We start from the raw sequence: 26,391 nt of genomic DNA on the forward strand, positions 1-26,391 counted from the left end.
TCCAGTTGAATTGTAGTTTTCTTCCATCAATGAATGTGGTGCTAAAAAGTAAAGATGAATAAATCTAGATGAGGGCAATCGATTGGTGTTTCCATTATTTCCCGCCAATAATCAACGCAAACTTATCTTCGTGGTGAAAGAAAAGAACGATTCGTTGTCGGCAGGATTCGAACCTGCGCGGGGAGACCCCAATGGATTTCTAGTCCATCGCCTTAACCACTCGGCCACGACAACCGTTACTCACACATGTCTATTAGAACCAATATCACACTACACAACCACATAGCTATTGCCTAGTTGAGTTTTGTATTACAGGATAATATGAGGTAAAAAAGACACTTTTCTGTATGTTTAGCCGTTCTGCGGTAAGGTTATGTTCCGTCTGCTGGTGAATTAGCAATCCAAAGTGACAGAAAAAACGGACAGAAAAGATTAAAAAATCAAGTTAACCTATACAAGTTGTAAAGTCAACCCAGAGGGTAACAAGTTACAACTATTACGCTGTACATACTGTACATACTTTAAAGGCTAATAAGCACTACTACTTTTTAAGTTAACTGACTACACTGGCAAACAATGCGTAACGATTTTAAAGTTATATAATATACATTCGTATCTTAAATAAATTGCAGCTGCTCTCACACATTCGTGGTATTTTCAAAGTGATTGGTGTGTGGTATTAACTTTAATGAGCGCATATTTGTGTCCATGTACAAGAGCTTAATGTCGGACGCATTATCTTCTCGCCTCGCTTTGAAGTGACGACGATGGCGACAGGGCCGAAAATGAATTATTATGTTTTACTGAGTGCACTCAACCCACCTGAGATTAAAACCACACAACAGAAGCACCAAACACTAATAAAGTACTATTGACGGACAGCTTTTGCATGGATAACCAATTTTATGAACTAGCACGGCAATTTCGTCTATTGTGGAATAGTGAGTCACGTGATCTCGAATAGACTCAGGCCTGCTAAGATCAAGTTCGAGAATGACGCTATCACTTCCGTGTATGCTACAGCGACGTCCTTAAGGCGAAATCGCTTAAATCTCTTTTTTTAAATGTATGGCGTCCCACTGTGGCATTAAAAATAATATTCTGCATTTTAAACGGCTGCTCTGCTCTGTTCAACTGGGTATATAGTCAGTGTTTTAATTTTTTGCTTTTAGTTGCTTTTATTTTGAAGGAGCTAGCGCTCTACGTCTGCTTTGAGCCACTGTTAACCTGAGTTTTAGCTTGACGCAGTTTTGGGGCCTGCTGTGTTTTCAACGGAGGGAGAGTGGTGAAGAAAAATGGCGTCTGCAGGCGACCCAGAGCGGGACACCGGCCATTCAGTTTGAGCTTTCCGCTCACAAATAGAGACTGGGGGTTGGTGGGGACCTATCTGGAACCGTCGCCAGATCTGTTGGCCTTTTCTTCCCCGTTTTTCTCCGGTGTGCGTCGCTCGTTCAAGCAGCGAGATTGAAGCGGAACAGAAGATACTCTCTCCCACAATGAGAGGGAGAAGAGGAAGGCCGCCCAAACAAGCAGCAGTGATGCGGGAAGGTTCACCCGGGCCAGTCCGTGGCTCTCGAGGCGGCAGGAGTAGAGGGATGCGTGGACGGGGAAGGGGCAGAGGAAGGGGTCGGGGACGGGGTGCAAGTGGGGGTGTTTGTGGCACTGGCTCTGTGGAGGTAGATACAGAAATCTCCGGTCGAGAGAACTTTCATTCGTCCCGGGGCCGCAGGAAAGTTGGAGCCTCCACCACCGCCGCTACCGCTGCATCGCGGGGCAGAGGAGGCAGAGGTAGAGGCAGGGGGTCTAGAGGCGGCCGCGGCAGTAGAGGCGGAGTGAGGCGGCCTCAAACCAAGGTGGTCTACGACGACAACAGCGACGAGGAGGATGATAATTTAAGCTACAGATCAGACGAAGATGAACTCCTGAACGACAACCCTTCGTCGGATCTTGAAGAAGAGGAGGCCTTGGGAAACGACTCTGACTATGTGGAGGAACTACCAGATGATGATGATGCCAGCTACTGTACCGAGAGTAGTTTTAGAAGCCACAGCACACTCGGGAGCACCCCAGGTAAGTTCGTTTGCAGGTGCACGCACTTTAGGAAACCGGGTTTTGCAGTACTTAAAGTGTGCATTATATTTTTAGCTCAGTACAGAAACCAAGCCGCATTGTTCAAAATGGAGCTTGCACTCAGAAACGGGCCTTTGTTTACCCCGTGCTCCTGATCGCTGGTTTGCAAATCTGCTCCACGCTTTAACCGGCTCTCGTGCTTTTGACTTTTGAAGGATCAGCTCATTTCTGTTATTAATTTGTAATTAATAAATTTTTTTGTTCGTGCTCTCGTGCACGGTATTACCACGCGCGCTGCCTTGGATTTCTTTTCATACGCACCGAGAAATAGGATGCACGAAAAGCGTTTGTTACTTTATATTCATTCATTCACCTTTTCCCCAAAAATGTGTGCGTATTAATGAAACTTTGTACAAAGAGAGACGCTGTAGCCAAACACGTGTTTTGTAAATATTGTCTCCAGTTTGTAGCGGATTTATCGGGCATTGTTGTGCTTTTTCCACGTGAAGTGCAGTAAGTGTTCGTAGTAAAAGAGCAGTTTAAAGATTTTTATGCACAGTCGGTAGACCTTACTCAGGCTTTTTACAGGGCATTTGCACAAGACATATTTTCGTTCATATTGCTGCCAAATGAGTTTGACAGGCGTTTGTTTTGAAGAGAACCGCTCTTTCTTTCACTTGTTGCAAACAGCAGCTCATTACGTAGTCGACGTTACCATAGTAACCACTCATGTTTATCAATTAAGGGCTTTGAATTCATCTCTTTTCCACTTAATGATCACTTTAATAAAGTTGTGCGCGCAAAAATTAGTTGACACTCCTGTAATGCAATGCAATGCATTAGAAACAGTATGCCAACTACTGGAAGTAATTCTAGATAGGATTAGGAGGACTCAGGAGTGCATTCCAGTATGTCCAACAGCACAAGCTTGTGCTTATGCAGATCTCTGAAAAGAAATAATAGAATTTGGAGTTTATTCTTTTACATATAAATATTTTTTCCACTTTTGTCTGCAGTGGTCAGGATTCATTTTTCAAAGGATACACCCATAATTTTCGACTTTCTATTAATCTGTTTACTTTTGCTATAGATGTGTGAACATGGCAGCATTGTGTCCCTACCCTGAATGTGCTTTCGAAGGACTAATAGCAACAGACAAGCATCATTCAGTCCACTGGCTGACACATATTGTAAATTCAAACACATTGCATATGCCAGTCCACCATTTGTGGACTCAATCCCTGTGTTTGATGCTCAGTTAAACCTCCTGCCTGCCGTTATTGGACCATTTAATTGTTTTATTGCTGTAGTCTCTGTTTACCCATCACCTCTAAACCACAGTACAATATCAGGCCAACCATACATACAGCTGCTAAAAAGTGACTAGCACACTTACACCAATTGTACAGTATGACAGGCAATGCTGATAATCAAGTTATTTATTTGGGTTTTGAAAGAAAACCTCATGTCAAACTTAAGAGCCTGTGAGATCTGCACGCACTATTGTGTATTCATGTAATGCAAATGTTATAAAAACAGTGTACTTAAAGTAATACTACACTGATTATACATATTTAATACATCCAGTGGGATAAAAACAATGACTTACAAATAATTTAAAGCCTACATATAAAAAATAGTCTTAAAAAATCATATCATACTTTTTAATCACGTGTTTGAAAGGCGGAAGTTGGGGCAAAGAAAGACTGGAAAATGCCTGGAGGAAAAAGGAGTTTGTAGAACATCTCACAACTAATGATGTTAATGTTTGTAACATGGGTGGCTATAAAGCATCCCCAGGAGACTGAGTCTTGATCAAATATAGGGAGGGTTTGAGCACTCTGCAAGACTGTATGGACAAAATAGTAAAGAATTTGTGCATAATTAAATTCAAATACTCGAGGAATCTGGTGAAATCTCTGTATGCCGTGGATGAGGCCAAAAAGCAATAGGAGTGGCCATGACGGCGAAATGCATTTTTAAAGAAACCAAAAAAAGAGATGATTTTAGTGTAGAAATGATTGAATGGTCTCAGAAACACTTGTGAACATCAGTGTGATCTTGAACATAGTTTGTCACTGAAGCCCAAAAGTTAAAACTCTACTATGTAAAGAAGGAAAAAAAACCAACCCTCAATAACAAGATCCTGACCTGAAGTCATTTAAGAGTGAGGTGAAGTGGAAAACGGGTTTGATCTGTCAAAATCTGAATTTCTTCATAGGAAATCATGACTTAAGAATTGGGGAATTATCAAGTTTGTTATTAGTGCGCAATGCAAATGTTCATCCATCCATCCAACCATCTTTCTGTGCCTTTGTCTGTCATCTATCTATCTATCTATTACTAGAAGGCAGTGCTGAAAAACCTGCCTACAGTCTGGGTCTGTCACCAAATAAGAGGAGCTTTATGAGATGAAAAAAGCAACAAAGGAACAGCTTAATTCTTATGTATATGCAGCAAAGTGGAAAAGTATTTGGCTTCCAAAACTACAACAGTCTGTCTCCCCAGTTCCCCAAACACTCACCACATGCCGTTAAAAGAAGAGGTGATACAATCCTTTGAGAAACGGTCCCGTGTGCCGACTTTGTTGAAATGCAGGCTTAAAATTTTAAACGAGTATATTTTTAAAATGATAAAGAAGAAATACACATTGTCAGCTATATATTTTTGTATTAGTGCTACATTCAAACAAATATAGATTTTTAAAAATATGTTTAAATCCTACATCCTGCTTTTTCTTACATTTTACACAGTGTCATGTTTATTTAGTTATTCTTTCAGATGGGTCTGTAGGCAGAGATTGTCCAGAATGAATACCCAGGTTTAGTACATGCAGCTTATGCTGCAACACCTGCACACATTTCCTCAACAGTAACAAAAGCAGGCTTATAAATCAACTTGGAGCATTTAGTGTGTTTATCCTAAGACAAGGATATTTTTGTCAGCCTTTAAGATCACTTCCCCAGCTCTTCACACTTGGTTACAAATAGCCCAGCTCACATCCATACTAGCTTGTGATTCCTCAAAATTCCTCACATCTCCTGTTTCTATTTGTAAGGGGAGGGTGCAAAGTTCTATTACTGTTGTGTTATTGCATCCGTTTTTTTTATTAGAGGAGATTATTGGGCTTGGAGCTCGCCAGTTGCACTCATAGCACTTAAAAGATGCTTCTTGTGGGTTCTCCTGTAGCGGAAATTATAAGAAGGAATCTTCACAGATTGCTCTGGGTTTGCCAAGGGCATCTCTCTGTGGCTGTGTTACTGCAGACAGTTTATTCTTGCAAAATTACAGAGCAAAGTCAATAAGACCTTAAGGGTGTTGCTACATTAAGGTATAAGGATGTAATGACTAACGGTAAACTGCATACAGTGTAGCTCGTTACAGTTTGGTGTCGTGTTTGTAATGGTTTTTTTTGTGATTTTGGCTTTTTCACCACATCTCTCATCTCTCCTGACTTTTTTCCCCTTTTTTTTCTTGCATAGGCCGGAAAAAGACTCGGACACTGCAACCACGGTCACCTATTCATGAGGCAAAGGACATTCCTTCCTTGGAGCTTCCCAAGTCCTCTGAGGACCTCCTTGTTCCTACCTCACAGCTCCTCAACGTGTCTGCCGTCTACGAGGTGCTCCGCAACTTTGGCACAGTTTTACGGCTCTCTCCGTTCCGTTTTGAGGATTTCTGTGCAGCTTTGGCCAGCCAAGAGCAATGCACGCTGTTGGCAGAGACCCACGTCTCCTTGCTCAAAGCTATTCTCAGAGAAGAGGACACTTCTAACACCACATTTGGTCCCACTGACGTGAAGGACTCCGTTAACTCCACTCTGTATTTTGTGGATGGTATGACTTGGCCGGAGGTGGTGCGGGCGTACTGTGAGAGTGACCCAGAGTACCGGCACATTTTACCTTTCCAGGAAAATGAGGATTACCCTTACGGACCATTGGATAGCAAAATTAAAGTTCTTCAGTTTTTGGTGGACCAGTTCCTGGCAACCAACATTGCCCGAGAGGAGCTTATGTCAGAGGGGGTGGTAGCGTACGACGACCACTGCAGGGTGTGCCATCGCCTTGGTGACCTGCTGTGCTGTGAGACATGTTCAGCTGTATACCATCTGGAGTGTGTCAAGCCGCCACTGCAGGAAGTACCAGAGGACGAGTGGCAGTGCGAGGTGTGTGTGGCACACAAGGTACCCGGTGTGGCGGACAGCATCCCAGAAGTGCAGAAGAGCAGACCATTTATTCGTCAACTACCGATTGGCTACGACCGACACCACCGTAAATACTGGTTTTTGAATCGCCGCGTTATCGTGTAAGTTCACATTGTTTCATGTTATGCTGTTGCACAGGATTGAACAGTGACACGTGGCTTCATTTTGTAAGCTGATGTCCGTTGATAATATGAGATTTATTTCTTTAGTTATTTCTCAAAGTTTCCAAAAGACACAGCAGTTTTGACACAGTTTGACATTTCTTCTGAGGGGGGTTCATACATTGCGAAACTGAGACCGAAATCACGATTTCCATTTTCTTATACTGTAATACCTATCTAGAGTCAAGCAAACTCTATCGCTTAGTCAAAGCGTGCTGTTCTGGTGAAATCGGTAATTTTTCAGAAAAAACATCAGAGTAATAGAGTTTATTAATTTTTTTCATGGTCCAATAATGACCTAATAATCAGGCTTTCCATAAAATACCTTTTTAACATTTTCTTTTTTTTAATAAACCTCTCAAAAAACTGATCTGAGCTGAAACCGTGGCTCAAAACCTGAGATATGAATCATACTGTAAACTACTAATACAAAACAAAGACACAGGTGCCAGACGTTTGTGGTTTATCTCAACGAAAGAGCATTTGTTTGTTCGACTAGTGTTCTTTAAAGCACTTTAATCCACTCTAAGGCAGAGTCTCCAACTTGGTGTCGTATCAAAGTGGGAGTGTTGATGAGTGTCACAAACCATATGCACATAGACTTATAAAGAACATCACAGGGAAGCACAATATGCCCATTAATCCCTTAATGTGCTTTCTGTACAGTTTTTCTTCTTAGTACGATATGTACTCTAACTACTATGTCGTGTTTTGGGGTCTGTTTGGTTAATCACAGCCACTTATGAACAGATTGGCATCAGTGATTGACATCATCTTTGTTCCAGCCTGTAGGTGTTAATCTTTAAAAAAAAAAAGACCTGCGCTATATTCAACATGCACTTAACTCGGCTGATTTAAAAACAGAATATTGTCACAAGTTTATTCCTGAGCATGACTGAGAGTATAGCATAACCACAGAATCATTCACAAACTCTAGATCGGGGTGTCAAACATAAGGCCCGGGGGCCCTAATCGGCCCAGCAAAGACTCCAATGCGGTCCAGTGGACAGCTTTAGAAAATGTGAAGAAGTGCATAGATTTTGAACTTTTAACTCTCTAAGTTTTACAGCTTTTCCAATTGAGAAATACCCCCACCGCTCATTGCAATCAGTACTAAACCAAAGTACACGGACATTTTCTTTGAATCAATGAAAACTTTATAATCTAAATTTATAATTGCAGGACAGTCTGAGCAATGAAATACCAGAAGCTTCTCTATAACTTTTTTTTTTTTTTTATAAATGTCATGTGCAATAAATTGAAGTGCTCATATAATGCTTTTTACCCTTTTTCCCCTTTGGTTAAGGGTGCTATAACTTTCTTTTGTGTCTTTGCAAAATCATTGTAGAAACTAAAACTACAAAAAGTCAGATCAAAAGAGGTTAGTCTTTCCTACAGAAGACCCTGCTTTTGAAATGGCTCGTATTGCAGTCCAGTGTTTTCTTCAGTGAGTTATCTATGTGATTATGTGCTGCATTTGCACAGTGCCTCACTTTGCATCTAGTTTAGCACAACTCACACACAGAAACAAGGCGCTTCCTCTTAGGCCCCATTTTTTAATGACTTGGTAGAGCACATTACATCTTCTGTGGTCGGCTGCAAGACAGAACACAAGAGTTTTCATGCACTTCTGGCATCCACGAAACCGAGGATCTAATGGGTAATTTTTATTTTTATGGCAATGTCTTCATATCAATAGGACATACTGGCATGTTAGGTGGCTAAGTTGGCTAGCATTAACATAACTGTTGATTACTTGCCCACAGGCAGCACCTGTGTCAAAACAATGATGCTCAGGTGCCCTTAAGGAGCCACAGAGGAAGAAGTAAGCAGGAACACGTCAACCAGAGAGCATAAAATGTCAAAGAAACTTGTAGCAACTACAGGCAAAGTAGATTAGCAACTTTTCCCAACTGCGATTAAAGCAGCCATGATAACACTGATTGCCATATGAAAGGGTGGCGAATACATTAGTAGATTATCTAGATTACCGGTACTGGAAAGTTGAGCAGGGCGATATGACCTAAGACACATAAGGCACACGGGATTATAAGGGGCACTGTCGGTTTTCAGAAAAATCAAAGAATTGATTTTAAGTGTGCCGCATTTTCCAAAAAACACGGTAATAACGACGGCCCACCAGCATGCTCTACCAAAAATAGTGCTTTGTTGTGTATCTGACGGAGGAAAGCTAAACCAGTTCCACACCACTGAGGTTGCAGCATTTTTACAAACCAGTTCTGGTTTATCTGTTTCATTCAACGATCTGCGTTCGCGCAGATGTAAACAAAGGCACTGTGCATGCGCGTTTTACCCATATTCTATGGCAGTATTTCATTTTCTTATCGTTGCCCAACATTATTACCGTGAACGGTATGGTATGGCCCAGCCCTACTGGAAAGTTCACTAATGACCCACCAAACATGACACGATTGAAATTCTTTGTTTGTCTTTTTCAAGAGCTCTAATGAGCTAATATGAGGACAAACATATGTGCTTTATCAGTAATAAAACATGTAACCTTTTTCAGACAGAGTTAACAGCAAATAACATGTCTGAACCTGGAAATAATCTGGAAATTTTAAAAAGGTCTTCAGGTTACAACCAGGCTTTGTTCCCACTCAGTTCAGCCCAGATCAGTGTCACGGTTATGAGTACTGGTCAAATGCCTTTGATATTAACATTCAGGTTGAAACATCCAAAAAGCACAGCCAAGCATAGTCAGTTTCCAGCTGGGCGTCGTGTACCTGGAGTCGAGTGTTTTAACCGTGCATGAAACAATACATTTTTAGTCATAAGTTGTAACGGCCTTCTTTGTGAGTATTTATTACACGGCGTGCTGCGGGGAAAAGCCTGTTCTAACGTTTGAGTTTAAGGTTTATTTTTTAGCACCTGACGGCTCTTTTTTGCTTCTCATCCGTAAATACTCTGCATACTCTTTCACGTGATTCAGTTTATTTTGAAAAGTCTCAACAGGATCTTTGAGCTTTATTGTGAAAGTTTTATGTGGAAAATAAACAAGCGGAAACGCGTTGTTGCTAACAACAAAGCATAAAAACATGCGCTTGTCCGTCCGTAGTGTGGTTATATTAAATATAAGAGAAAGAGAGAACTTTAAGAAATTAATATAGCCACTACAGTGACCATCAGAACAATGAAAAAATATTGCCGTAAACAGTTTATTTTGCGACACCACGTAACAAACGATAGCGTAAAATGAAACGATAGATGTTTTTTATATCGTCATCCGATATATATCGTTATATCGAACAGCCCTACTGTATCATAACTTGGTTTCATGCATATGAGTACATATCTGCATGTTGGAATAGACCGGCTTTTTATTAAACCAGGCTACATCTCCATTATAGTTTTAACATAACCTTACTATCAGCAGTATTGGTCCCATATGCTAGCAACTGATATTAGTATTGAGCAGCCACAGATGGTGTGTATGTGCACCCGCTGGATCAGCAGCAGCAGACAGTGTGCAACATAAATCATAAAGGAGCGTGAATGACCTAAACAAAAGGAGATTTAGGAGTTTAGGTGGCCTGAGGTTTGTCATTGCTACATTTCACTTTTTTTGCTTCCTCTGCTCCACCCTGATCATCAAATCAGCCAACAGCAGGTGCTGAGCAACCAGTCTTTGGACTACCTTTTAAAAGCTCTGTTCACTTACAAGAAGTGCACAAGCTGTGTATGTGCAATGGGGGGAAATAAAGTTTTGTGCGCACAGATGGCCTGGAGGGATGCTGAATAGACACTACTGTTACATGGCCTGAGGCTTCACATTCCCTTGGCAGGAACTCTGTAGCTGCTGCAAAATGAAGTCAAGTGTCCATGTGAAGTGAAGTTGTTCCATTGTCATGTAAAGATTAAGATATTTCCAGTTTTGTTTTTTAAGATTTAGAGAAAGCAAAAGGATTTATAAACCTTTTATTTAAAATGAACAGATAAGCACCGTCATATCATGTCAAAGATGTACTTGAAGCAAAAAAACATGGGCTCTGCCTTTGGGGAAAAATATTAAAGTACAAAATTTCCATGCAAAACATGTAATCTCTGTAATCACTTGTTATTGAGAAAGTTGTTGCTAAGAGACCTGTGAGGCCTAAGCCAGCTGTGATACTCTAGTACATGTACTGTAGCTCAAATATTAATATGCATTAATATGTGTTTGTACATCACAGTATTTCAAGGAAATTTCTGATAATATAGAAAAAAAACTGAACAGTGTTTAATCAGTGATTGCAGCTTGCATTCAGCAGCACTTATCAGGGCCAAAAAATGAGGGTATTTTCTATACGTATTTTCCAATGAGCTTCTGTCATTGATGACTGCTACCTAATTCAAAGTGTGAAGCTATTGCCACATGATGCTAGCAGCAGCATTATATGGCAATGGCAGTGACACAGCAGAAATCAAATGTTAGTGCAAAAGTAGCTTAGGTGGCGTTTTATACCTTTTAATACTTAATAATTAAAGTTTTCATCAGCCTCTATTGTTTTTGTCACATAATAACATTGAATGTGAAGGATATTTTCTATTCGGGATGCTGTAATTTGTGTCTAGCTCTTTAATCAGCTGCTTTTCCACCGCGTAACCGCATCAGTAGTTTCCATCTACCGTTTGCTCGTCCTGTCACATGGAGCGCAACTAGTGAGTGCTCCAGCAACACTTGGTTGAGTCATTTGTTTACTTTTGGGTCCCTCATTACCAGCTGCTAATATCTCCTTCTTGCGTGCCTTTGTAGCCTGGTTCTACTTGATGGTGTGTTTCTTGAGTTTGATGTTTCTAATTTGCAAATTTTGCAAAGCTTTGTTGGAGGATAATGAAGTTGGCCCCCTTTTTATTCAGTTGCCATCAGATGTGGACACGAGGCGCTCGCTGTCAAACACGTCTGGGTTTGTCTCCTTGTTGTGTGCACGGGGGAGCGTGAACACAGGGCATCTATATCGGTGATATCTTGATGTGACAGTTTTATATCATGTATGTAAAAAGCGTGAACACAGGGCATCTATATCGGTGATATCTTGATGTGACAGTTTTATATCATGTATGTAAAAAGCGTGAACACAGGGCATCTATATCGGTGATATCTTAATGTGACAGTTTTATATCATGTATGTAAAAAGTTTAGACTATTTTTTACCACAGGCAATACAATATGACACAGCCCTAATCTAATGTATATCAAATGGGCTTCCAGAATTTTATATATAGGTATACGAGATTTAATTTAAAGAATTTAAAGATTTAAAGAGTTCAGTAAATGCAGATAAGAACCAAAAACATGTCTAACAGTCCCTCTGATAGACATGACAGACCTGTACCTGCTTATTGTTAAGGAATTTATATGTAGTTCACTTAAATAAATATAAAAAAGACTCATTTGAATCAAAACAGAAGATAAAAATAGGCTTTATCATTTCTGACAAGGCTCATTTTGTTCATTTTTTTGGTCAGTCAAGCATACACTTTGAAGATTATGCATTTATTGCTGATCATTCATTTTATAAAGTGAGTCTGACAGTACCACTAAGTCTTAAGCTGCTACGCCTCGCAGTTTTTCTTGACACCCATTAATGTGTTACTACCTTAAGTTTAATATTCAAACCACAGTGGCAGGGACATGTGCAACCTAACAAGAGGGCCACTGTGCAAAGATCATTTCCAGAATCCAGGTAAAAATTCTAATCCTTGGTTTAAATCACAGTTCTCTCCAAAGACTTAGGTGGACATGATTGGCTGTGCGTGTGGTTGCCTGGATACAAAGCATGTCACTTTAACTTAAAACTGCATCCTGCTTTGCACTCTGAAAGGTGTGACTGGAAGCGGCGATGCATATCTCTGCTCTTTTGATTCTCCTTTCAGGATGTCGGTCTGCTCGCTGCTAGTTTTAATCTCTCATGTTGTCTTCACTCTTCAAAGTTACGAAAAACTTCACAGCCAATTATGTTTTTGCTTAGTTCACACAGTTAGTAAAGTTTTGACAGCGATGGTATTTATTTATTTTATGTTGAAAGTTATATAATTACTCTGAACATCACTGACGAGATAAGGTGGCCCATGACAGAAAGCCTCCGTCCTCTACTGTGAAAGCTAGCGTCACAATCATAGCTACATTTGTCTGAATGAGCCAAAGCTGCAGTCAGGTCCTCAAGTTATCTTTCTAAATGCAGAGCTACAATAGAGCCGCAGCGTTGGGTGTGCCAACTCACACTGTGGTCACCACCAGCGGTCGTTTGCGACATAATATATCATGCCGCGCTGCAAACGCTGTATGTCACTTTGCATGTTTTGCACAGCCTGTTTTATGGATCTGAGGAAATGGAAGCGTAACCACACTCTTCAGGGACCTTGTACAGTTCGATATGAAAAATAAAATGAAAAGAATAAATCTCCTGACAAGGAAAAACACAAGCCAAATTAAATCACATAAAGTCCAACAAAGGAATACAGACAGCAGAGTCTGTATTATTTAGAGCATGTCTGCCAGCAACTCTTCCTTCTTCCCCTTAATTCTTTCTTTTTTTATCTAATTTCCCATGTCTCCCCTACAGTGAAGAGGATGGTGAGCTGGAGGACAAAGCCATCTGGTACTACAGCACCAAGGTAATGTGCCTCATCTTTTCTTGTTGCCTCTGTTGTAGGCTCTTCACCAAATCACATTTAATCATTTTGGATCATCTCTTTTATTATAAACCTTCTTTCTAATGAAATGCTTCCAGGCATTCCCTCTTCTTTTCTTTTTTTTGGCAGTAAGCCTGTCATAACTTTGAGCTCATGAAGTGGAGTGATCATTTACTGAATGTTCCCTGAACATCTCTCTCAGGTGCAGCTAGCTGAGCTGATAGATAGCTTGGATAAGGAGTATTGGGAGGCTGACCTGTATGCAGCCCTTCAGGAAATAAGGGACGAAGTGCACACGCATATGGACATCACCGAGGACCTAACCAACAAGGCCCGTGGCAGCAACAAATGTTTCCTCACTGCTGCAAATGGTAAAGAGATTATCATTTTTTCTCCTCCTCATAAAATAGGCTCTGACAGTCTCAGATACTCTCTGTTGCTGAGTTTAATCATGCTTGAAAGGAGAATGATCTCTTTTAAACTCAAAGTAATTTTTTCCCCTTTCTCTTCCTGCCTCTCTTTCCTCATTCCTGCCTGCGTTCTCGCCAGTACTCATGAATGCCACCCAGTCATAGATGGCTTGGCCATAGGAATCAACTCAGCTATTATGTAACGTTACGCTGGTCCCAGTCTGGAGCATGTCCAGCACTTGAGCTTCTCTCTCTCCTTATCCCTTTCTTTCTGCCTATAGAGTATCTCCCAGTGTCTTTTGTTTGTTTCAGGGCGTTTTGTGTGTCTGAAAATTAAGAGCGTTTGACCACATATCAGCTCATTTATTATAGCATTTTGTTTGCTCTGCAGTGGAAGTTGGTAAGAATAATACACTGGAAAATATATGCTAGATTAGTCTTGCATTAGTCATGGTTCATAATGATCTTTTCTCTGTTTTCTTTACACTGGGTTTTCTTCTGCCTTAAAACAGCCACTTCAGCTCCTTTAACTTTAAGGCCAACTTTCCTCTGATTGGCTGCTCCTTGTAAACAGAGGGTTTGAATTAAAATTTAAATCTAGTTTATGTATTGCTACATAACTCTCTTATGTTTTGGATTACAGATATTTAAGTCTTAATGTGATAATACGCAGTACAGAATTGGCATACCTTTGTCTTCTCCCCTCTACAAGTTTCATATCTGGTTGGGAGGTGGAGACACGACATTTGTCAGCAGCTCTGGCATTTTCAAAGCAGTTCTGTTTAAACAAAAAAGAAATTTTAGGACAGAAAAGAAACAAAAATATGGAGTTAAAAGAATAATTGTAATTCCCTTTTTGTGTGTGTCAATAAAGGCATTTCCTCAGTGTTTGCATGGTCTTCTGTTTGGACTGCTTGGAGCAAGATTTCCCAATTTGGGTAAAATGAGAATAAACACAAATGGCAGATAATGATGTGCAAGATGACACACATGCGTTCACAAAGAGTTGATGTACTAAACAAATATCAAATTGGCCACAAAATCTTCCATCAAAGCCTACAAGCTACCTCTGCAAACATAGATTTGTCAGCGTCAGCAATAAAAACAGATGTCAGTCATTTGCATTTTTGGTGTTTCTTTTCCCTTGACCTGTTTTTTATGTTTTGTTTTGCTTTTGTCTTGCTGCACTGGGATTTTAGCCCTTGTTTTTTATCAGAATTGTAGTGTTTTGGAGAGATGGCAGCCTCACCTGAACAGTCTTTCTACTGCTTTGTTTGAATTCTCCCTGGCTATTGATGCAGTAGGACAATGTATGAATCAATAGTCGTGCCATCCAGTTTTTTTTTTTATTACTTTTGCTGTATTTCAGTTACAGCAGCACAGGGAGAGGTTTTACGTTGACCAGTTTTACATTCACCTGTCGTCAGACCACCAAAGATTCCTGTTTCTAAAGCACCCTTCCAGGATTTTAAATACCCAGCATGCCCTACCCGGCAATGTCACTCTTGCTGTGTGCGCCAGCACTGGACTAGTTGACCTAAAATTGACCCTTACTAGAATCTAGCTCTATTGGGCTGCTTCTCAGCAAATTCTTCCCAGTTTAACACAAGTGATTATATAGATATTGTACGTGCTACTTATCGAAATCATAAACAGTCTAACGCTTCCACCATTCATAACATCAGGAATCCATTGAAAGGCAGTTCTCTTTTCTCCTAGTTTGTTTAAAAATAAAGTCCAATCTTGTCATATAATGTACTCACATGGCTCATTTTTCATTATCATTGCTATTATTTCAGTCATCATTTCTATCAATCCATCTACTACTTGTTGATTTACTCTAATAATTAAATAAAAAAGTCTTCATCAGTTTTCTTACGGACATTTAGATGATCATATACTGAGAACATCTCAACCACCAACATAAACATACGAAGAGCAAATGTGTTTTAACTTCTTTTTTTTTTTTTTCCCAGTCCTTCAAATTTTCTTGTACCTTCTCTTGGCTCAGCCCTGAATTTGACTTTTTTCTTTCGTTTATTTCACTTTACGTCTTCCTCTTTTATCCAGAGGAGATCCTGGAACGATTGCGGGCTAAGAAGGAGGAGGAGCTGGAAGAGGTGAAGAGACGGGCTGCTGAGGAGGCCCTGAAAGCGCAGATGGAGAAGGAGAAAAGAGAGGTGGATGTGGAGAAGGAAGACGAAGATGTCAAGTTGAAGGATGAAGGACAGCAGGAGGCCAAGATAAAGGAAGCGGCAAAGGAAGAGGGGGAGCAGCGGACAAAAGAAGAAGAAGCTACAAAGAAAAAAGTGGATGGTGCGAAAGCTGGAGGTAATTATGTTTCTTAATTTTTTTTAAAACCCATAAAAATATGACCAAATATATGCTACAAAGTAATAATCATAGGAAAACAAAACATGTATGCAGCCGTCTTATTCTGCTTTTGAGCCTTGAACAAACGACATCACTGCAATCCTGTGATTAGTTATTGATTGATGAATCAATTTCACATGTGTTTGACCTATTAAAATGCTGTGAGCATTTCAAGACAAGCCACAGGCTGGCAATCACAAAAGGACATATGCCTATTCACATCAACGTCTTGTTGGGACTATGCTGCCCTCTGTGATAAAGAGGCATTTAAAAAGAGCAATAGCACTTTTATTGCACGTACTCTAAGAAAGACAATACACAAACGTGCCCAATCATCACTTCCCCTCTCCAGTGTCTCCAAGTAACCAATGCATTATCAACATATTTACAATGTTGCTGCTGTTCATCTGTAGTCGGTGAAGCTCCTCCCACTGGCCAAGAAGGCAATAGTAGCATCTCAGATGGATCCCTGCTTCCAGCAACCTCTTCTCCAACGCAAACGGTCACTGCAAGCTCTAGTGTGGCCGCCGAGGCTCCGAAGCCTCCGGCCTCGACCGCAGAGGCTCTGACGGAGGCGTGTTCCCATATGGAGGTCTCTAACAGCAATGAAGGTAGATAGATAATATTTAAGGGAGAAATTGCCCTCGTTAAGCTGCTTTTGGAGATCTGCTTCCCTGCTACAGTTTGCAACTTCACGGGACTGAGTGATGAATCTCATTTTCATTCCAACATTTATTCCCAGTGCTTTGGTGTTCCTCTTTGCATGTTGCTCTCATTCCGTCTACTGGCTTTTGTGTTCAGTGGTGTAGTTACTTCTTGAATATTGGCTTTTGTCTTGAAACTGTTCCAGTCATTTCGTGCTTTAACTCAGTTCCTCACACTTGCTTTCTTTAAAGAGCTAAGAAGCTGGTTGTGTTGTGTTGATTCGCAATCACATTGCATTGTCTCTGCAATCAGCACGACTAGAAACGCTCCTTTAACAGCTAGAGGCAGCATTCACATTGTCTGGTTCTTCAAAAAGCTTTTCTTTGGCTGCTTATTTGTAATTGCTTGTTTGCAACTGCTGCCTTTGATTAGACATTGCTCTGTTTATTAATTGCTTTTGTTGGGTTGATAGCTCAGTTACGATGTGCATATACTTCTCCAGAAAACTGACTCATCTTCATCATTGATATCATGTGTGCACAAGCCTCATTGTTGAGCGTTTCTTTCTCTGGACTAGTAGCCTTTAACTTTCAAGTGACCAATCGCTACACCTGAAGTGTTTATGTGCTGCATGCATTAGGCATGGCTTATCAGCAGAGGGAGCCACAGCCCCAACATTTTTCAGAATGGTCAGAAGAAAGTTCCTGTCTTTACTGAAACTGAAAGATTTTTTTAAACCTATATATTAACCCTTCACTTTTTGACCAAGTTTTTAAAGGCTTGGTATTCATTTTTCTAATTTACAATATGTGCTGTTTACTTTTGTGTTGTTGGGTTAAACGATCCATGAAATGTGTCTCGGATTGTTACCCACGGAATAGCACAGTTGAGTCACATTACTCTTAATTAACCTGTCAGCTCTGTATATGATTAAATTTACATTTATTGTATTTTGCCTGTTCAGCAGAAAACCCGCCATCAAATTCTGTTCCTGTCAGTGGCGATGGCATCCCCAGCCTAAGCCAGCCTCCCCACCCCATTGAGGAAAACAGTAACAGCAGTACTGGAGCTGGTGTCCCTCCGAGGTGTCCTGAACCCCCAGACTTGGCTGACAAGTCCTCCCAGTCATCCCTGGCGAGCCTTGATGATGCAGGTCTGACAAAACAGCGTTATGTGACTACATTATACTGAATGATGCTATATTATACTACCTCATTATACTACCTCAGAAGATAAACGATCCCAGAAGAAGCTGTTCACTATGTCTTACTAATCCCCACCACACTGTATATTACTGAGTTTATTACTGAGCTGTGTATCACTCCCTCTGCATCTGAGTGAATTGGACATTGCATTACCAGGGGACGGTAAAGACTCCACCAACGGTGAGGGGACAGGTCCCGGTGCTAAGAAGTCATCAGCAACTCGCATGGTGACCCGGCTGAGAAACCCGGACAGCAAGCTGAGCCAGCTGAAAAACCAACAGGTCGCAGCTGCTGTTCATGAAGCCAATAAAGGCTTCAAGGAGGGCAGAGAGGTAAGAAACCACCAATGGATTTGGGCTTTTAGACTATACATGAAAAATTGGTGCCAACTTCCTAACATGGGCGTTCAGACCGGCATTTAGATTCATGACGTTACAAGGAACACAAGGATTCCCACAGATTCTTTCAAAAAAGTCTTAAACAGTGTTTTTTTTTCTTCCTTAAAAGTATTATTTTTATTTGCGATACTTTGATGCTTATAACTAAGATATATTCTAATGCTTTATCCAACAAATCATATTGTCTATTTTTTTTATTTATTGCTGGCTGTAAAATTACAGTCAGCAATAGTAAATGTAAGAGAAAAGGGAGGAGGAGCTTGTTTAAGGATATAATGAAAGGTTCAGGGAATGCTTCGTTATTGCTGGTAATAATTTTACTGTGACTTGGAAAATGCACAGAGACAACATTAGTATTGAAAATAAACATACATTATCATCTTCACCTGAACCACCTACTGTAACGCTGGATATTACGATATAACGCGGCGGTTGTTCAGGCGTGTCATACTCATACACGTTTTCATAAGTTTTTTTTTTTAGTTTTTTTTTTACTTTAGCTAATTTCAAAGCTGCATTGTCAGTGTGGGTAGTTCAATTCAGATTACTTTTATCTATATAGCACCACTTAAGGCTCTTAAAATTGTCATGTTAGGACCCTAAAATAATGGAGAGAAAGCTCCAACAATTGGGAAGCACTTAGCAGCAGTGGGAATGAAAAAGTCCCTTCTTGCAGGAAAAAACCTCTGGCAAAACCAGGGTCAGGGAGGGGCAGGCATTTGCTGTGAACAGTTGGGAGTGATGGGAAGAAGATAATAGGGACACGTTTTCCATTCCAACTGGATTTTCATTCTTTGCTTACTTTTTTAGGTACTGGTAGTAAACGCACAAGGTGACATCACTCGCGTCAGCACACGCAGCAGCAAAGATGTGGTAATGAAGGGGACCCTCAGCCAATACTTCAAGCTTGGGCAGGAGGGCAAGTACCGCATCTACCATAACCAGTACAGCTCCAACGCCCTGGCCCTCAACAAGCACCAGCACAGAGAGGCAAGTAGCATGACATCTTTATTTCTAACATTTGAATGTTCTTTCATTACTGCATCTGTCTGCCTGGCTCTTTGGTTACGGTATTCTTCTGCTGTTTTTATTTGCATGTGTTTCTACTGTTTTTATGGTAGTGCTAGTCACACTGAAGTTGTCCTCACTTGTGAACATATGTGTCTTTACTTGTTATATGTGGCAGTTTACACCAGTTACTATCTAGTTACAGATGTGGAATTAAGTTCCAAGTGAAAAATCTCATTCAGTTCTTTGAGTTACTGGATTCCAATTCCCAACTAAATTCCATTTATCTGTTTGTTTACAGGACCATGACAAGAGGCGGCATCTCTCCCACAAATTCTGCATGACACCAGCAGGAGAGTTTAAGTGGAACGGATCCATTTATGGCTCCAAGGTTCTGACTATCTCCACATTGAGGCTCACTATCATTCAGCTGGAGAACAATGTTCCAGCACCATTCATGCACCCGAACTGGGCGTCACACAGGTATAAAAGGATATAACAATAATATCTCATGTGCTCCACTGGCTTTGTTTAGTGGGTTTTAGGTTTTATGTCATAACTTGCTAGTGAGGTTAACATCTTTCAGTAAATCAGTTACTTTTTGGGTCAAAGTAGCATTTTTAACAGATGTAAAAGCAAATCGTGGTCAGACTGTCCGCTTACAAATATTCTGTAGCCTAAATCTGAAAGAACCCAGAGTACAGGAGGAGGTCGAAACATGCTAAAATGTTGTTTTTGTTTATTTTTTTTCTTTCAAGGACCAATTGGATCAAAGCAGTTCAGATGTGCAGTAAGGCCAGAGAGTTTGCACTGGCTCTGGCCATCCTGGAGTGTGCAATCAAACCTGTGGCCATGTTGCCCATCTGGAAGGATTCACTGGGCCATACCAGGTATGAAAATCTTTACATATTTACAGTGCGCACCATACATGCTGCTATCGCTTCACAAACACAAATAAATTGAGTTTTACAAAAAAATTCAAATACCTTGAAGAGCTCAAACAAGCTTTCAGTGCACGTACATGGGGGGGATGTGCATGCAGTTAACTGGCAGAGCTGATCTTACCCAGATCAGATCAAAAGGCCCACCCTGGCTGTGAGGCATAATATTTAGATTGCAAGTCCACAACCAGCCACCACCCACCCCTGCCTCTACGACTGCTTCAGCAACACAAGGGCTCTTTTGAAGAAGTGATTGTCCAAGATTTCACAAGGTTAAGAGCAGAATGTGTGTATGTGTAAGCCCGAACTGTTAGTAAGTGAGAGAGAAAGTGGCGTTTCAAGGACTTCTATCAGTGTGTATATGTGGGAGGTTTTCATGGAATGGTTTCAAGACTTGCTGTCATCTCCTCATCTTTAATCAGAGTTTGAAAGGAAGAAGTTTTTGTGATCCATCGCCATGTATGATGTTATCACATGCAGCAATGATAATATTGTTGATGCAGCACAAATTTCCCACGTGTGGGACTAATAAAGGTTATCTTATCTTATCTTATCTTATTCTATGAAAACAAAATTTCAGATGCAGATTGCTCAAAAACGACTTGTTTTCTGCTTCTCTTAGCATAAAGATGGAAACATTTAAAATGTACGAGCTGTATGACAATTTAAAATGCATTTCAGGTTAAATCGCATGACATCCATGGAGCGTGAGGAGAAAGAAAAAGTAAAGAAAAGGGAGAAGAAGTTGGAGGATGAGGAGACGTTGCAACAGGCCACCTGGGTCAAATACACCTTTCCAATAAAACATCAGGTAGGCGCCGCACAAATTGCTGCAGTTGAACTGATTATTTAAATTCTGGCACATGAATTATTGAATGGATGATGGATTTCATATGTAAACCTGGATAAGCTCATCCAGAGATTAGCACATCATTTCAGATTGGACCATGTGTAAATTTGTACTTAATACTGTGCAGGAAGACCACAGTTAAATGACAAATATGTAAATGGTAAGATAGGCAATCATGCTTAGATGCACTTGTGAAATGATTGTGCACTAATTTTAATGGTAACTGCAGTGTGTCGGTCTAATCTACATCTGCATTGAAACTTTGGAAAATGAGTCCTTTTAGTGGGAAACACTGAAGTGCATGTTGTGCATACATGCATGAGGGCCGATCAAAGGCTCTTTGATGCAGAAAGTTAAGCTCTGCTGTGAGTCATTTCCCTCAGCAATTAGTGATCGGTGTGCAAATAACTTTGTAACCTTAAAGCTCTTTGTATGATCACCCTCTTAGTTTCCCACCACATATTTCCCCCCCATGTGAATATTTTCGCTTTACCTGATTCCTCTTTTCTTGCCTACTTTCTTGTCCTACATGTAGGTGTGGAAGCAGAAAGGAGAGGAGTATCGCGTTACAGGCTACGGGGGCTGGAGCTGGATCAGTAAAACTTATGTGCCACGATTTGTTCCCAGACTTCCAGGAAACACCAACGCCAACTACCGCAAAGAACTGGAAGGTGTGGAACAGGAGGCTTTTATGGCATATACTGTGCTTTTTAGTTATTAGACAGATTTGTACCTCATTCAGTTATTTTTACGTGTTATTGTTTGTGTTTATTGGTCAACAGTGAATTAAATTTCTCTGGATTTATGGTGATGTCCTGGGGTATTTAATTTAATTTTCTCAAAAGTTCCCAGTAAATTCAATTATTGATGGTCTGTCCTGCTAATTTGCTCAGTTAATATAATAACAATGTGTGAGCAGCTTAATATAAGGTTGTCCTCTCATTCTGTTTTTCAAAGATGCTAAACTTGGCAAGAAGTGTACTCTGCTGGACTTGAGTCGACGGCCTAGTGTAGTCACACCAGAAGCTCAGGGAGCTGTTGCAACAAGCAGCGAAGCCACAGAAGAAGACTCCTCTGGCCTCCCCAAGCCACTGACAGATCAACAAACGTCAAATGAGAAGAGGGACGAAGAAAAGAAAGAAGATTTAGATGAAAAGGAGAAGGCGAAAGAGGAATTGCCAACGAAGATGGAAGTGGATTCAACAGACTCGCCGTCAGATGAAGTGCAAAGTATGACTGATTAACATTGCGTTCTGTTGCATGTATACTATGAGTGGTCATTTACTTTAAACTACTTCAGCTCTAATACTTATGATTCTAATGTAAAGAAACACATTTAATCTGAATTGTTTTCTCTCCAGGTTCCTGTATTCAGGAAGATAAGGATTCCCTGAAAGAGGAGCCAACAGAAAGCCTTCAGCGACCATTTAACTACGACGTAGTGGATGTCAGCAAAGGCTTCCTCACCCGCATTGCTTACAAGAAGAAGGTCAAGTCCTCCAAACTGGACAGTCTACTTGAACGCAGAGTGAAGCAGCACATTATCGAAGAGAGGCAAAGGGAACAGGTGTCAGCCTCCAAACCCCAGGAGCCTAAACAAGTTTCATCCACACCAACCCCTGCTCTAAGCACTCCGGTCCGGCCACGGTCACCACTCAAGCCCCAAGCTCTCACTCAGACACATCTCACATTGGGTGAAGCTGTGAAAGTGGAGGAGAAACCTTCCACAACTGAAACTCCAGGGCAAGGAGAAGTTGGAGGACAAAAAGTAGAAGGGGAGAGTCGGGATGAGCTCTCTAAAACTACAGATAAGATTGTCACTCCTCTTCCTTCTCCTGTTATAGACTCCACACCCAAAGACAGTAGCAGTACAGGTGAAAATTCAAATTCACCACAACACCAAACCACCTCCTCGCCCCAGAAATTGGTGGAAAATGAAAGGACTACGGGGCCAAAGGAAGCTAGTTCAGGGCAAGAGGTTGTTAAACTCCCCAATGTGCAAGAAACAACAGCTAGTTCTTTAGAGCAACAAGCAGACTGTGTAGCATCAGATGTTACGAAGGCTGCGCTTACTGAGAATGAAGGGTCTGAGGAACCCAAATTAAAACTGAATGCTGCAGTGACATTTAGAAGTGGTCTTGACCAAAAAGACAGTCAAGACACAGCTCCTTTAAAACCGATTCCCCAAAACACAGAAGTTTTAGGCTCAGTGCATTTGAGCACAGAGGAAAACGGTATGGGGCCAGAGGATAGTCAAGACAATATGCAAGATATTGGAGATGGTAGGACTGTAACTGGCACTCCCGAGCCACTTTCTCCTCTCCCTCAGGTAAATGGTAATGATGGTTTTGGGGGTGAAAACATGCTGGGTAACTCTGTGGTGAGCTCAAATAATGGCATGCTCAACAACAGGCCTCAGCCCAAAGTGAACAGTATTGGGAAGGATGAAGATGAACAACGGCTTGCTGTGTCGCTGAAAGACACCACGCAGCAAAAGCCTCTAGTGAACGGGGATCTTGCTTCTTTAAACACTAGCACGGAGGTTAGGGTCAAAGAAAATTGTTTAGCTTCTAAGGTAGAGGCAGAAAGCAAGATTACAAATTCTGACCAAGATTACAAACCTCCACTGAAGAAAACAAAGCTGGAAAATAACGTAGACACACCCGCAGAGCATACTCCGAATGTTCACAACAGCACATCATCTTTTGAGTGCACAGAGACCAAACCCAGTCTTGGCGTCAAGATCATAAGAATGGCTCCCTCTCCTATACCTTCAGCGGAGGAGTCGAGTCTGAGCGACGACTTTGCAGAGGAGAACGGCAGCGGTGGGGCGACAGAACCAGTCAAGACCATCATCACACAGGTAACCACAACCTCCACCACCACTACCACCACAGTACTTTCCACTGAAATGAGGATAGCCAAGGTGCCGTCGACGACATCTGGAGAACCGGTGGTGCCTGTAGTGTCGACAACAGAGAGCAGCGCCGTGTCTACCCTCACAACCATGACCAAAACAACTGTGACCAAAATCCTCTCCCCGGGGCTCGATGGCCAGTCTGAAGACAGCCAGAGTGAAATGGTGACACAAGAGCAGAAAACAACACTTTTAGCTTCTGTGGGCGAATCAACTACTGACGCCAGCGGTAAAACCTCAGTGTCGTCTGTTACCGTGAGCGAGGAGGACTCGTCAACAAAGGGCCGTGTGCGCCTCCTCAAGTTCTCCCGCACTAAGAAGACCCGCTCGGACACAGCTCTTCCCTCTTACTGCAAGTTTGTCACCAAGAGCAGCCGGAAGAGTATTTTTGTACTTCCGCACGATGACTTAAAGATCCTGGCCAGGCGAGGCGGATTCCGTGAGGTGCCAGTGTTTAGTTACAATGCTAAGCCAGCACTTGATATCTGGCCGTATCCTTCGCCCAGGCCTACGTTTGGCATCACCTGGAGGTAAGGTCCCATTCTCAGTTTGTCTTCCTCACACACGTCTTACTTACTGTCCTCTCTCTCTGAAGCCGGTGTGTTATTAAATTCTATTATCTGTATTGAGTCTTAGATAAGATCCATATTTCTTTAAGCATGAATAGAAAAAGCAAAAGTGGAAGCAAGTTGATCTTTAAAGCCTAGAAGAGACATTGCCAGCTCATATCATTATCATTTGTTTCCTTTTCTTGTCTCCGGCGGTGGAAACTACTTAGGAGTTTAATCTTGTTTGATCCTGTTTTTATCATTTCCGAGCATGGGCATCCTGAGCGTAACTTCGTAGGTCTGGTTATTTCCCATGTTCCTTTGATTGGTCATTCAGAATTGGACGTAAGTGTGAATGTGAGCATGAATGGTGATCTGTCGGTCTGCTGTAGGCCTGTGATAGCCAGGCAGCCCCTCCAGGGTATACCCTCCCTCTCACCCTGTGATAGCTGGGATAGTCTCCAGTCAGACCGTGACCCTGAATTGAATAGACTGAAGGAAATTTTAAAAAACAACAACAACATATTGCTTTTAACTGTTAATTAATGGCCATTCAGAGGGAGTATATTTCAAAATATGTAAAATGCGAGGACATCCTCCTTGGTTCATAAGCTGAGTTCCCTGGTTGTATCCCGGGAGGAGATGCAAATTTCTTGAGGCTTACATCAGGTGGGGCGTAAAAATCTGTCAAGTCAAATATGTGGAAATACTTACTGTGTTAACTCCTTTGGATGTGTTCGGAGTGCTCCGATGGTTTCAATGTCGCCTTACTGCAAGGCGTTTCTTGGTTCAAAGGCAGTTGGAGGCTTTCTTTAGAGCTCATGATCGCCCACAGTTAAAAAACACGTGCTTGTTATGTTAACTGGTGATTCTACCCGCTGTGAGTAAAAGAGCAGGCCAAAGGAGCTGTCTTTTTTCAGATTTTGGAGCAGCATAATCATCGAATTAGAATTACATTAAATGGCTTTTGAACATCATGGTATAACCAAGGTTATCCACTTTTATCAGATATTGTGAGGTTCCGCTTCATGTCATATTGTGTCCAGCAGCACTGCAATTAAAAATGTTCTTAATGAGTTCTTTTTACTGGACTTCTCATTTCTCTTGAAATGTAATATCCAGGAAATGAGCTCAAAAATGCAGCATTTCACAGTGTAAACTCTCTGTAACCACACTTTCTTTTCCTAAGAAGAAAACTTAAGTAATGATAGCCAGAGCGCAAGTGTGACACAGTGCGTAATCATCTCTGTATTGCTCTGTGGTTCTTGTAGGATTATACAAAAGCAGTTTTTGTGTTTCTTCTAAGTTTTATAAGCGCTCGCTTCTCATCCTTCCCCTTTAAACAGTTTCCCAGCTTTGGCAGAGCGCCATGTCCTGGTGATTTATTGTTCGTTATGTCTTCATTCTTCCTGTCTGCCGTTCGTGGCTTTGGCCTCGGGTGATGCTGTAGCTCTGACTCTGGTGTCACACGGGGACCTCTGGTTATTTTGACCCGACCTCAGAGTTCCAAAGGAGACATGAATCATTCGGTGGTCGGAGAGGTGTCACGATGTTCGCTTTGCGCGCTGACCAAGCCCTGCAACCCAGGCATATTTTTCCACCTGCGGTTACACATGGGAAAGGGAATATCCACCAGACCCCGTACACATAATAAGCCCTGTGACGATTGTGTTTTTTCAGATGTTTAAGATGCCGTTAATGACGATATCCAAATGCTAACCTCATTGTCATAGCAGTCATAACGATATAAGGAAGGGACTTTTCCTTCTTTTGGAAATTATTTATTGATGGATGAGATGTTGTCTATTTCTAGACTGAGAAGAGTCTGTTATGTTCAGAATTGTTTACTTGCTTGATTTGCCTTGTAGAAATAAATAGCCCTGCAGGGATCTGTTCTGTTTCTTTAGTGGAAACAGGCGTGAAGTGTCAACATCATCACCAACAACTCTCGTTTGTTTTTATTCTGCCACTTCCAGACCCATGATCGTGTTTTCTGTAACTCTGAGCCAGTCATTTCAGTGACAC

General features: G+C 41.3%; 1 protein-coding gene and 1 non-coding gene across 9 annotated transcripts in view; one reads left to right on the top strand and one right to left on the bottom strand.

The window, feature by feature from the left end:
• Positions 1-152: 152 nt before the first annotated feature.
• trnas-aga (transfer RNA serine (anticodon AGA)) lies at positions 153-234 on the bottom strand. The gene has a single exon. It is a non-coding gene; the product is annotated as a tRNA-Ser (tRNA).
• A 1,003-nt stretch (positions 235-1,237) lies between these two features.
• The window catches only part of LOC113023948 (nucleosome-remodeling factor subunit BPTF), a 54,517-nt gene continuing 29,363 nt past the window's right edge, over positions 1,238-26,391 (top strand). For 5 of the 8 annotated variants that reach the window (XM_026170443.2, XM_026170445.2, XM_026170446.2 and 2 more), the window contains exons 1-15: positions 1,238-2,070; positions 5,553-6,375; positions 13,002-13,053; positions 13,274-13,442; positions 15,552-15,812; positions 16,268-16,465; positions 17,464-17,652; positions 17,861-18,036; positions 18,913-19,092; positions 19,412-19,593; positions 19,869-20,000; positions 20,733-20,862; positions 21,437-21,572; positions 21,859-22,131; positions 22,263-24,348. In XM_026170443.2, the coding sequence (XP_026026228.2) occupies positions 1,497-2,070; positions 5,553-6,375; positions 13,002-13,053; positions 13,274-13,442; positions 15,552-15,812; positions 16,268-16,465; positions 17,464-17,652; positions 17,861-18,036; positions 18,913-19,092; positions 19,412-19,593; positions 19,869-20,000; positions 20,733-20,862; positions 21,437-21,572; positions 21,859-22,131; positions 22,263-24,348 (5,561 nt within the window). In that variant the 5' untranslated portion in view covers positions 1,238-1,496. The remainder of the gene's footprint in view (positions 2,071-5,552; positions 6,376-13,001; positions 13,054-13,273; positions 13,443-15,551; positions 15,813-16,267; positions 16,466-17,463; positions 17,653-17,860; positions 18,037-18,912; positions 19,093-19,411; positions 19,594-19,868; positions 20,001-20,732; positions 20,863-21,436; positions 21,573-21,858; positions 22,132-22,262; positions 24,349-26,391) is intronic. The other 3 variants (XM_080302410.1, XM_080302412.1, XM_080302413.1) reach the window with 3 other exon arrangements.

The sequence above is a fragment of the Astatotilapia calliptera genome, chromosome 6 (genome assembly GCF_964374335.1).
Source record: "Astatotilapia calliptera chromosome 6, fAstCal68.1, whole genome shotgun sequence".
NCBI classification, from domain to species: domain Eukaryota; kingdom Metazoa; phylum Chordata; class Actinopteri; order Cichliformes; family Cichlidae; genus Astatotilapia; species Astatotilapia calliptera.